The sequence below is a fragment of the Scophthalmus maximus genome, chromosome 10 (genome assembly GCF_022379125.1).
Source record: "Scophthalmus maximus strain ysfricsl-2021 chromosome 10, ASM2237912v1, whole genome shotgun sequence".
Taxonomy (NCBI): domain Eukaryota; kingdom Metazoa; phylum Chordata; class Actinopteri; order Pleuronectiformes; family Scophthalmidae; genus Scophthalmus; species Scophthalmus maximus.
This window is the reverse complement of record NC_061524.1, coordinates 19,480,001-19,492,500: the sequence shown is the minus strand read 5'-3', so window position 1 is coordinate 19,492,500 and position 12,500 is coordinate 19,480,001. Positions and strand designations below refer to the sequence as shown.

Sequence of the window (12,500 nt, the reverse complement as noted above, 5' to 3'; positions counted from 1 at the left end):
AGTCTGTAATTTTGTATGCAGTCTGTGTTTTTTTATTTACAGCCTGTGGTTTTATATACAGTCTGCGGTTTTATATACAGTCTGCGGTTTTATATACAGTCTGGGGTTTTATATACAGTCTGTAATTTTATATGCAGTCTGTGTTTTTTTATTTACAGCCTGTGGTTTTATATACAGTCTGCGGTTTTATATACAGTCTGTAGTTTTATATACAGTCTGCGGTTTTATATACAGTCTATAATTTAATATACAGTCTATAGTTTTATATACAGTCTGTAGTTTTATATAAAGTCTGTGGTTTTATATACAATCTGTAGTTTTATATACATTCTGTGGTTTTATATACAGTCTGCGGTTTTATATACAGTCTGTAGTTTTATATACAGTCTGCAGTTTTATATACAGTCTATAATATAATATGCAGTCTATAGTTTTATATACAGTCTGTAGTTTTATATACAGTCTGCGGTTTTATATACAGTCTATAATATAATATGCAGTCTATAGTTTTATATACAGTCTGTAGTTTTATATACAGTCTGCGGTTTTATATACAGTCTATAATATAATATGCAGTCTATAGTTTTCTATACAGTCTGTAGTTTTATATAAAGTCTGTGGTTTTATATACAGTCTGTAGTTTTATATACATTCTGTGGTTTTATATACAGTCTGAGGTTTTATATACAGTCTGTAGTTTTATATACAGTCTGCGGTTTTATATACTGTCTATTATATAATATGCAGTCTATAGTTTTATATACAGTCTGTAGTTTTATATAAAGTCTATGGTTTTATATACAGCCTGTAGTTTTATATACAGTCTTTAGTCAACACCCTTACACCAGGAAGCAGATTCGTTTGCAACAAGAAGCACAAGCTCTCTGACCTCTGCCCTTACCTCTGTCCTGACCTCTGACATCTGTCCACAGTGATAAGTTCAGCAGGAAGATTCGCTTTGTGCCAAGTCTTCAGCAGCTTTCAGAGCTCGTCCCCACAGACAGACTGCAGATCCCAGACGCCGTCCGCCAGTGAGACCAGTGTTCTACTGTCTCGGTTCTACTGTCTTCCACTGTCTTCTACTGTCACGGTTCTACTGTCACGGTCCTACTGTCTTCTGCTGTCTTCTACTGTCTTCTACTCTCACTGTTCTACTGTCTTCTACTGTCACGGTTCTACTGTCTTCTACTGTCATGTTCTACTGTCTTCTACTGTCTTCTACTCTCACTGTTCTACTGTCTTCTACTGTCACGGTTCTACTGTCTTCTACTGTCATGTTCTACTGTCTTCTACTGTCTCGGTTCAACTGTCTTCTACTGTCACGGTTCTACTGTCATGGTCCTACTGTCTTCTGCTGTCTTCTACTGTCTTCTACTCTCACTGTTCTACTGTCTTCTACTGTCACGGTTCTACTGTCTTCTACTGTCATGTTCTACTGTCTTCTACTGTCTCGGTTCAACTGTCTTCTACTGTCACGGTTCTACTGTCATGGTCCTACTGTCTTCTGCTGTCTTCTACTGTCTTCTACTCTCACTGTTCTACTGTCTTCTACTGTCACGGTTCTACTGTCTTCTACTGTCATGGTTCTACTGTCTTCTACTGTCTCGGTTCAACTGTCTTCTACTGTCACGGTTCTACTGTTATGGTCCTACTGTCTTCTGCTGTCTTCTACTGTCTTCTACTCTCACTGTTCTACTGTCTTCTACTGTCACGGTTCTACTGTCTTCTACTGTCATGGTTCTACTGTCTTCTACTGTCTCGGTTCAACTGTCTTCTACTGTCACGGTTCTACTGTCATGGTCCTACTGTCTTCTGCTGTCTTCTACTGTCTTCTACTCTCACTGTTCTACTGTCTTCTACTGTCACGGTTCTACTGTCTTCTACTGTCATGGTTCTACTGTCTTCTACTCTCACTGTTCTACTGTCTTCTACTGTCACGGTTCTACTGTTATGGTCCTACTGTCTTCTGCTGTCTTCTGCTGTCTTCTACTGTCACTGTTCTACTGTCTTCTACTGTCACGGTTCTACTGTCTTCTACTGTCATGGTTCTACTGTCTTCTACTGTCTCTGTTCAACTGTCTTCTACTGTCACGGTTCTACTGTCATGGTCCTACTGTCTTCTGCTGTCTTCCACTGTCTTCTACTGTCACTGTTCTACTGTCTTCTACTGTCACGGTTCTACTGTCTTCTACTGTCATGGTTCTACTGTCTTCTACTGTCTCGGTTCAACTGTCTTCTACTGTCACGGTTCTACTGCAACGGTTCTACTGTCTTCCACTGACTTGTTTCTACTGTCACGGTTCTACTGTGTCCTACTGTCACGGTTCTACTGTCACGGTTCTACTGTCTTCTACTGTCATGGTTCTACTGTCTTCTACTGTCTCGGTTCAACTGTCTTCTACTGTCACGGTTCTACTGCAACGGTTCTACTGTCTTCCACTGTCTTGTTTCTACTATCACGGTTCTACTGTGTCCTACTGTCACGGTTCTACTGTCACGGTTCTACTGTCTTCTGCTGTCATGGTTCTACTATCACGGTTCTACTGTGTTCTACCGTCACAGTTCTACTGTCTTCTACTGTCTTGGTTCTACTGTCTTTTACTGTCTCGGCTCTACTGTCTACTGTCACGGTTCTACTGTCAGCGTCCTACTGTCTTCTACTGTCACGGTAATACTGTCTTCTACTGTCACGGTTCTACTGTTTTCTACTGTCACGGTTCTACTGTCTTCTACTGTCACAGTTCTACTGTCTTCTACTGTCATGGTTCTACTGTTTTATACTGTCACGGTTCTACTGTCTTCTACTGTCTCGGTTTTACTGTCTTCTACTGTCTAGGTCTTCTACTGTCTTCTACTATCTCAGTTCTACTGTCTTCTACTGTCAAGGTTCTACTGTCACGGTCCTACTGTCTTCTACTGTCATGGTTCTACTGTGTCCTACTGTCACGGTTCTACTGTCTTCTACTGTCACGGTCCTACTGTCATGGTTCTACTGTCACAGTTCTACTGTGTCTTACTGTTACGGTTCAACTGTCATGGTTCTACTGTGTTCTACTGTCACAGTTCTACTGTCTTCTACATTCTCGATTCTACTGTCTCCGTCCAACAGTCTACTGCCACTGTTCTACTGTCTTCCACTGTCTTGGTCCTACTGTCCTCTACTGTCACGGTTCTACTGTCACGGTTCTACTGTGTCCTACTGTCATGGTTCTACTGTCAAGTTTCTACTGTCACGGTTCTACTGTGTTCTACTGTCACGGTTCGACTGTGTTCTGCTGTCACAGTTCTACTGTCTTATACTGTCACGGTCCTTCTGCCTTTTATTGTCACGGTTCAACTGTCATGGTTCTACTGTGTTCTACTGTCACAGTTCTACTGTCTTCTACATTCTCCATTCTACTGTCTCGGTCCAACAGTCTACTGCCACTGTTCTACTGTCTTCCACTGTCTTGGTCCTACTGTCCTCTACTGTCACGGTTCTACTGTGTCCTACTGTCATGGTTCTACTGTCAAGTTTCTACTGTCACGGTTCTACTGTGTTCTACTGTCACGGTTCGACTGTGTTCTGCTGTCACAGTTCTACTGTCTTATACTGTCACGGTCCTTCTGCCTTTTATTGTCACGGTTCTACTGTCATGGTTCTACTGTCGCGGTTCTACTGTGTCCTACTGTCACGGTTCTACTGTGTTCAACTGTCACAGTTCTACTGTCTTCTACAGTCTCGGTTCTACTGTCTTCTACTGTCTCGGTTCAACCGTCTACTGCCACGGTTCTACTGTCTTCCACTGTCATGGTTCTACTGTCTTCTACTGTCACGCTTCTTCTGTGGTTCTCTTTTGGTTCTCCTGTGGTTCTCCTAACAACCTGATGCTGATTTGTTATATTCTTGCAGGTTTGATGAGCAGTTGAACAGATGACAAAAATGAACTGGATGGATCCAAAAGGTCAAAGGTCATTGGGAGCCTCTCAGCCCGCTGACCTCTGACCTCCTGCCTGCACAGAAAACACACTGCAGTGGTTCTCTGAACCTCGTTGTGGAACGTCTGTGGAACAAAGTGCAGGTGTAAATAAAGAACTCTACGGAGCAGAGAACCGGTGGAACATAGGTTTGACCACCGGAACATCTGTTCATGTACATTCTTCTGTGTTCTGTTTGAAAAGATAAAATCAATAAAACTCCTGAAACGTTCTTCAGTGTTTTTGTTAACAGTTTCTGCTGGAAACAGTCAAGAGACGCGGAACAATCCAGAACATTCCTCTTCTCTCCAGCATGGGGTGCTCTCAGTCTCAGTGACTCACACACAGAACATTCAAGTTCCTCTTACTACTTTGAGAGAACATCACATTTCCTGGAGTTTTCTTTATGTCAGTGAAGCAGCCAATCACAGCCTCTCCTCACTTCATTATTCAGGTAGAGCAGTTTAATGTTTGATTTACTGTCCTGATCCTCGTGTAGAGGAAACACACGCTAACCACGAGGCCTCGAGTCATGGGCTGGGTAATGTGTCTCCAGGCTTTAGTTTTCATTTACAGAACCAGGACTGTGTAGACGGACAGAACCAGCAGCTCGCGGACCCTGAGGAAATAGAATTACTTTACTGACAGTTTGTTCAATCAGGAGAGACGGGTGAATGACGAAACTATATTTATTACAGGTTGAAAGGGACGATATGTGATGATATATGAATATTGATATGCGATGGAGAAAGTCCAGACCCTGGTGCTCGATGGATTGAAGAATCATCTGAGTCTGGACCAACTGGGCGGTGATGAGGAGGAGGAAGGTGAGAGGACTGAGGCAGAGAGAGAACCATATTTGAACAGACAGCAGCAAGATGATAGGCTAACTAGCCAGGTGTGTTGCGATGCTATTGGATGGAGGGGACCAGCTGACTAACAGCTGATCACAGCAATGACCAAACTGACGGTGCGCATGTGTGAATATGTGACAGCCAGGATGAATGAGAGTCGACCTCCTGTCTGAATTCACGATACATCGAAATTGTGTCACATGACACAATGAGCCAATAGATTTTTAGATCACAGAATGAATTGCTCTCTGATAGGCTGTGGGGGACAGGGAAGAAGAGGCTACCGATGGATTACAAAAAAGAAATGGGTAGTGGGTCAGGTTCCACAGGCCCTACAGGCCCTGCAGGTTCTACAGGCCCCACAGGTTCCATAGGCCCTACAGGTTGTACAGGCCCCACAGGTTCCACAGGCCCTACAGGCCCCACAGGTTGTACAGGCCCCACAGGTTCCACAGGCCCTACAGGTTCTACAGGTTCTACAGGTTCCACAGGTTCCACAGGCCCTACAGGTTCCACAGGCCCTACAGGTTGTACAGGCCCTACAGGCCCTACAGGTTCTACAGGTTCCACAGGCCCCACAGGTTCCACAGGCCCCACAGGTTCCACAGGCCCTACAGGTTCTACAGGAAACGGAAGTGAAAAAAACGAAAATCCACTGACTGCAAGAGACAAACATGGCGTATCGTCAGCTCGGTGAGAAACATTTCACTTTATTCATTTCAATCATCATTTCACTTTAACTTGATTTGTTTGATCATCATTTCACTTTAAATGAGACTTTTGTTGACGAACGTGTGTGAGACACATTTTACTCACTGGTTGGTGAACGTGTTGGAGACGATGTGGAGAGACTCAGTTCAGCTCAGTGACAGAAGACAAACACAACAGCGGAGCGTCCGGACTTGGTGAAACGACTTCAAGAAATGCCAAAGAAAGTCCACTCGCTCCTGATTCAACTATGACCTGGATGAATGACAACGTCCACGACACATGGGAGGAGTGTGGAGTCAGACACAAAGACATTTGAACACAAGTGAGCGACGTCTGGTGGATTCACTTTCAGCTCTGGTTCAAATCATTAGCAATCACCTTTAGTTACGTTACAGCTTTTGGGAGTTCTCGGAAAAGTACATTTTTTCCCCATGTCTCTTCTCGGGTTGTCACCGGAACCGATACTACGGTACCAAGTCGGCCCAAACTTTCTGAAATCCGCACGGTACTTGTTTTTCTGCAGTTGCGTAGGAACCGAGGCAGTAATTCTTCTGGAACTGAAGGGGGGCAGCATACACGTCTACAGGTGTTGTAGTCTGTCCTCAAACAGTAAAGAAGAAGAAGAAGAAGAAGTCCCTCCAAGTGGGGGGCTAGCAGAGCAGCGATGAAGGCCATCTACACGGGATTGATCAGGTCAGTTCTAGATTATGGGTCCATAGTATATGGGTCAGCAGCAAAAACAACGTTACAAAGGTTAGACAGGATACAATATCAGACGCTAAGATTGTGCACAGGAGCATTTAAATCTACACCATCAGCAGCATTACAAGTAGTGCTGGGGGAAATGTCACTTTAAATGAGGAGAATACAATTAGAAATACATTATTGGGGACGGTTACAAGGGCACAGGGAGGAACATTCTTAAACCCTGTTGGGAGAAGGAGAGGAGGAGAATGAGAAGTTTTGGATGGGAAGTTCAAAGGAAATGTGAGAAACTACAAGTACATAAGTTGAATGTCAGTCCAATAGTACCAATGTCAGTAATTCCACCTTGGATACTCCCAGATGCCACCGTGGATTTAACACTTTTAGAAAAGAACAGACACAAGATTAACTGGTTCAGTGTACAGGAACGAATTGATAGTTAATATGGTTTTGTACAGGTTTACACAGACGCATCAAAAAGCTCTGATGGCAAAGTAGCAACAGCAGTAACAGTACCAGAGTTCAAAGTCACAAGCAGGAAACGAATCAGTGATGGGTTATCGATATACACCGGGGAGATGTTGGCATTTCTTTGAGCAGTACAATGGGTGGAAGAAATAAGACCACTGAAGACAACAACTTGTTCTGACTCAAGCTCATCATGACTCAGTATTAGTAGCAGCCACACAGACAGTAGGAAAGACATTTTAATAGAAATACAACAAACTCTGTACAAAATGCACATGATGGGTCTCACGGTACATTTCCTTTGGGTTCCAGCACATTTGGGTATAATAGGAAATGAAATGCAAAACAAAATTGCAAAGCAGGCGACAAGGAAAAGACATCATGTGATTGACATCACAGTGAGCATGAGCACAACAGAAATCAGGGGAATGATAATTGAGAAGCATTTGGCAAAAACAGTGGGAGAAGGAAAGGAAAGGGAGATGCTATGGAACAGAGGAGACAATCATAACAAGACTCAGATTTGGAAATACCGGACCTAATAGTACACTATTCAAAATAGGAAAACATAACTCAGGAAAGTGTACAACGATAGAACACATCAGATTACACTGTCAAACATATGGGACCAAGAGAACACGACTCAGGCAGAATCTCAGAAAGATGAAACTGAATAGTGTGGACATTTCACAGCAAGACTCGCCGAACGAATGTTAAAGTCATTTCATACAGAACCTCAGGGAAAAATAAAGGTATGAGGGAGAATCTAATCATATTGTACGTTTTTGTTTTCTTTTGTTTTTAGTGAGAAGAAGAAGAACTCCCTCCAGCACACTGGACAAGAACGAGGTGTGATCCGTCCCGACAAGAGGCGGATGATATGCAAACGATGACGTTGTGCATTTCAAACCACGGAGTCACCAGCTGACAGACAGACATCAAGATCAGTTCAAAGAGTTCAATTCATATTAACATCATATTCAAAGTGTGGAGGAGGGGGCCACCAGGAGCAGAGTCAGCACCACATCAGAAGCTCTTCACACAATATGATTCTACATCCAAGTATTGTTTGAAATACTTGAAGACTATCTGCCACTGTTTTTATTTTCAACCATATGAAGAGTTGCTTATTTGTATTTATTATATCTAGAAGCCATGAGGTTTAAAAACAGTCGAGCTGTGCCATAATAAAGTGGATTGCATAGTGCATCTTTTTTGTAGCGTTAAATTGTTTCTTTTCATTTATTATTTGAAGGCTACATGACACTATTGTTGTTAATGTTCAAATATTGTTTTAATAAAGGAGTAATTGTTTAAGAATTATTGTTCCTGTACTTTGTTTTAAACCGTGGTATTGAATTTTGTATCATGTACCTTTAGTGGTGTGTATACTGGCTACTAGATCTTTGGGATGGTGTCGTCCCTGGTCTCTTCCAGGGCTCCAACAAGTGAAACCTGTTTGGTGACTGAGCAGAACTCAGTGCCTCACTGCTCCTGGGAGGTTCTGATTGGTCTGAGTCAGCAGTTGTCGGGCTGTGTGCAGATTGTTTGACCATAAAGAACGTTACATATGACTGTTTGTGGACGAAGCAGGACAATATTGATTAAGAAACATTTATATCAGACGTGCCAACGTACTCACTCATGATAACATTTGTATTTAATTGAACTGAAGTTTGTTCATTTGTTTTATTATTGTATAATGTGTTTTATCTATAACATGATTAATTCATCAATCCCTGACTGTATATGAAGACGATCACTGACTGTGTATAAAGACGATCGGTGACTGTATATAAAGATGATCACCGACTGTATACAATAAAATAAGAATTGAACTGTCCGTCATGTAGAGACAGGAAACGATGACCTCGCCTAAAACCTGCTGTTTATTATGATTATGATCATCATCACATTCAACAGTCAATTCTCCAACAACATTCCCTCCGATGACGAGTTTTCACACATTATTTCCAGTTTCATTGATTAAGTCACTGAGTGAATGATCAGGTCTCCTCCACCAGACAGTGGCGCCTCCTGCAGGCCACTCAGGTCAGAACAGACGCTGCTGACACCGTGTGTGTGTGTGTGTGTGCGTGTGTGTGTGTGTGTGTGTGTGTGTGTGTGTGTGTGTGTGTGTTTCAGTAAATAGCCTCATCCATGGGGTCGTCACTGTCTCCTCCGAAGTCCTCTCCGTTATCGAAGTAGGACATGATGTAGTCCGTCTCCTGCAGATGAGGAGCAGGGACACAAAGACACTCTGATTATTGATGATTGATCATTACATTATTTCATTTAACACGACCACAGATATTGATCGTCCTCACCTCCTCGAACTCTTCCTCGTACTCCTCCTCTACCTCGGCCTCCTCCTCCTCCTGTTTCTTCTTCTCCTCCTCCTCCTCCTCTGAACTCTGCTGCTCCTTCTTCTCCAGGGTCTGACTCCGTGGAAGTGAAGGTGAACATTATTTTAATCAGATATCAGATATCGTGACATGTTCTCTCTCATGACCACGTGACTCTCGTTACTTCACCTCCAGTGTGAGCAGAACTTCCTCCTTCTCTTTCACTCGCTTCTTCTTCTGGTCACATGGAGCGACAGAGCGACTCACAGTCACGCCTGACGAGACGGACACACATTAATATATACATCCATCATCTGTCATCATCCATCATCGGTCATCCATCATTTGTCACCAATCATCTGTCATCCATCATCACCATCCATCATCCATCATCATCATCATCATCATCCATCATCATCATCCATCATCCATCATCATCATCCATCATCATCATCAACCACCATCATCCAACATCATCCATCATCTATCATCCATCATCATCCATCATCCAACATCTGTCATCCATCATCTGTCATCCATCATCATCCATCATCACCATCCATCATCCGTCATCATCATCATCCATCATCCGTCATCCATCATCATCATCAACCACCATCATCATCATCCATCATCCATCATCATCCATCATCTGTCATCCATCATCATCATCCATCATCTGTCATCCATTATCTGTCATCCATCATTATCCATCATCTGTCATCCATCATCATCATTCATCACCCATCATCTGTCATCCATCATCTGTCATCATCATCACCCATCATCTGTTATCCATCATCATCATCATCATAATCATCCATTATCCATCATCTGTCATCATCATCCATCATCATTCTACATCTCTCATCCATCATCTGCCATCCATCATCTGTCATCCATCATCATCATCCATCTATCATCTATCATCTGTCATCCATCATCATCCACCATCTGTCATCCATCATCGTCATCATCCATTATCCATCATCATCATCCATCATCTGTCATCCATCATCCATCATCTGTCATCCATCATCGTCATCATCCATTATCCATCATCATCATCCATCATCTGTCATCCATCATCCATCATCTGTCATCCGTCATCATCATTATCATCCATCTATCATCTATCATCTGTCATCCATCATCATCCACCATCTGTTATCATCATCTGTCATCCATCATCATCATCATCCATTATACATCATCATCATCCATCATCTGTCATCCATCATCCATCATCATCCATCATCTGTCATCCATCATCATCATCATCATCCATTTTCTGTCATCCATCAGCCATCATCATCATCCATCATCATCCATCATCTGTCATCCATCATCATCATCATCCATCATCATCATCCATCATCTGTCATCCATCACCATGTAGTTGCGACACATTGCTGTAAACTAGACTGTACATTACGATGTATAATAAGATTACTTGTTGTACTGACCGTCTCTGTGAGGTTTCCTGACGAGGACTCTGAGCTCTCTGGGAAATCTCTTCAGGTCTGAAACAACAACAACACATCAACACCACATCAACAACACATCAACAACACATGATATTTAAGCAACAGCTCACGACAGACCGTGATAAGCTCATTATATCACACACAGGACTACAACTCCCACCATGCACTTCAATCTCTCTCTGTCGAGTTATTAACGAATCAATCCATGGGGATCAGGACTGTATTGATCAGAGGGACGTCTCACCTGGAGTCCAGTCCAGCTGAGTGTCCGTCTGCTCGCTGCTGTGATATTTATCAGAGTACCTCTCCACGTCTGTACAGGAAACACATACACACACCTTTACAATACAACTTATTCATCATAGACATAATTTGATCATCTGACTGTTTGAAGGTTCAGTCAGTGAACGTCCTCACAAGTACAGACAGATGTGTGTGTGTGTGTTGTGACCTCTGACCTCTGCGTGCAGCGGCTGGTTGGATGAAGCAAGGTCGACTCCTCATGGCGCCTCTGAACTCCTGTTTGAGAGCCAACAGATACTCTGCCTCCTCCCCACCTGCCAGGGGGAGGGGCTTCTGCTCCATCGCCTGGACAACATGTACACACACACACACACACACACAGACAGACAGAACACACACACACAATGTCACAATAAAAGCAGCTGAATCCAGTGATGAACACTCAGTGAGAAAACATCTATACTCTACATCGATTCACTGTTGTTGCTGACATCAGAGATGATGATATACAGAGGAAGTGATGTCAGACAGTAAGGTGTGTGTATGTGTGTGTGTTCAAGTTGGAGTAACAGGTCAGACAGTCAGACTGTCGTCATGACTTCTAATTGACTCGGGTGTAATTGGGTTAGGGCCCCCTGCGGCGGCAGCACGGGCCCCCAGGCCTCATGTGTGAGCAGGGTTTGGTCTCTGTGGCTTACAGGGAAAGCAGGCGTCGGCTGTTGCATGCTGGGAGGTAAACTGTCTCCTCTGTTGATGCCGACAGCGTCCATACTGAAGCTCATCGTCCTCCCACCTCGACCCGCCATCGCTGCTGGTCGTCAGACCGGAGGTCAGCCTGGGTCCTGAAAGGACAAACCAGAAAAATTTAAACGTTATTGTGTCACACACACCTCCACCTGTCCATCACACAGTGTGTATGTGTGTGTGTGTGTGTGTGTGTGTGTGTGTGTGCGTTTGTGATCAAGCTCGATATCTCCTGTATTAAAGCTGTGACTTTTTGACTGCTCGTCGTCCGATTGTCTTTCTCGACCGTGGTTAAACACTCGGACAGTTTCTTTGATGACTTTGTTTACATCTTGTTTGGTGATTTTTCCGAAGCTGAGTTTGCTTCTCTGATCGTTCTGCTCAGTTTCTGAGGCCGATCAAAAAATGTTCCTAGATATACCTGCTGTAAATTGACAAACTATTATTAAACCTACGGTCTGTCGCCAAAGTGTGAGAGTTATGTGTTGATATTTAATTAATATATTAGCTATCATTATGACAAATGGCTTAAAACAATACACTGCATATTTACACAAAACCATACCCCGGCAGGTCACCTTGTGTCCCTTATTTCATAGTGACAAAGTTGGCAGGCCTAAGTTACCGCTGCTAACAGCTGCTAACATGTGTATTAATAGTATCTGCTGGTGTTAGGTGAAGGTCTGTTAACAGCTGTTAGCTTTGTTAGCAGCGGTTAGCTCTGTTAGCAGCGGTTAGCACTGTTAGCAGCAGTTAGCTGTGTTAGCAGCGGTTAGTCGTGTTAGCAGCGGTTAGCCGTGTTAGCAGCAGTAAGCTTTGTTAGCAGCAGTTAGCTCTGTTAGTAGCAGTTAGCTCTGTTATCAGCAGTTAGCCGTGTTAGCAGCGGTTAGCTCTGTTAGCAGTAGTAAGCTCTGTTAGCAGCAGTTAGCTCTGTTAGCAGCAGTTAGCTCTGTTAGCAGCAGTGAGCTCTGTTAGCAGCAGTGAGC

General features: G+C 43.3%; 2 protein-coding genes across 6 annotated transcripts in view; one reads left to right on the top strand and one right to left on the bottom strand.

Moving 5' to 3' along the window:
• Nucleotides 1-4,189, top strand: part of bnipl (BCL2 interacting protein like) — a 13,895-nt gene extending 9,706 nt beyond the window's left edge. For all 3 annotated transcript variants that reach the window (XM_035609173.1, XM_035609171.2, XM_035609172.1), the window contains 2 exons: nucleotides 933-1,031; nucleotides 3,893-4,189. In XM_035609173.1, the coding sequence (XP_035465066.1) occupies nucleotides 933-1,031; nucleotides 3,893-3,917 (124 nt within the window). In that variant the 3' untranslated portion in view covers nucleotides 3,918-4,189. The remainder of the gene's footprint in view (nucleotides 1-932; nucleotides 1,032-3,892) is intronic.
• Nucleotides 4,190-6,916: 2,727 nt separating this feature from the next.
• The window catches only part of polr3glb (RNA polymerase III subunit GL b), a 5,894-nt gene continuing 310 nt past the window's right edge, over nucleotides 6,917-12,500 (bottom strand). Inside the window, exons 1-8 of one of the 3 annotated variants that reach the window (XM_035609179.2) lie at nucleotides 12,080-12,500; nucleotides 11,469-11,612; nucleotides 10,986-11,115; nucleotides 10,772-10,840; nucleotides 10,507-10,563; nucleotides 9,230-9,315; nucleotides 9,023-9,139; nucleotides 6,917-8,923 (exon numbers count right to left, since the gene is read on the bottom strand). The exon at nucleotides 12,080-12,500 is cut by the window's right edge and continues 108 nt beyond it. In XM_035609179.2, coding sequence (XP_035465072.1) covers nucleotides 8,837-8,923; nucleotides 9,023-9,139; nucleotides 9,230-9,315; nucleotides 10,507-10,563; nucleotides 10,772-10,840; nucleotides 10,986-11,115; nucleotides 11,469-11,576 — 654 coding nt within the window. In that variant the 5' untranslated portion in view covers nucleotides 11,577-11,612; nucleotides 12,080-12,500 and the 3' untranslated portion in view covers nucleotides 6,917-8,836. The remainder of the gene's footprint in view (nucleotides 8,924-9,022; nucleotides 9,140-9,229; nucleotides 9,316-10,506; nucleotides 10,564-10,771; nucleotides 10,841-10,985; nucleotides 11,116-11,468; nucleotides 11,613-12,079) is intronic. The other 2 variants (XM_035609178.2, XM_035609180.2) reach the window with 2 other exon arrangements.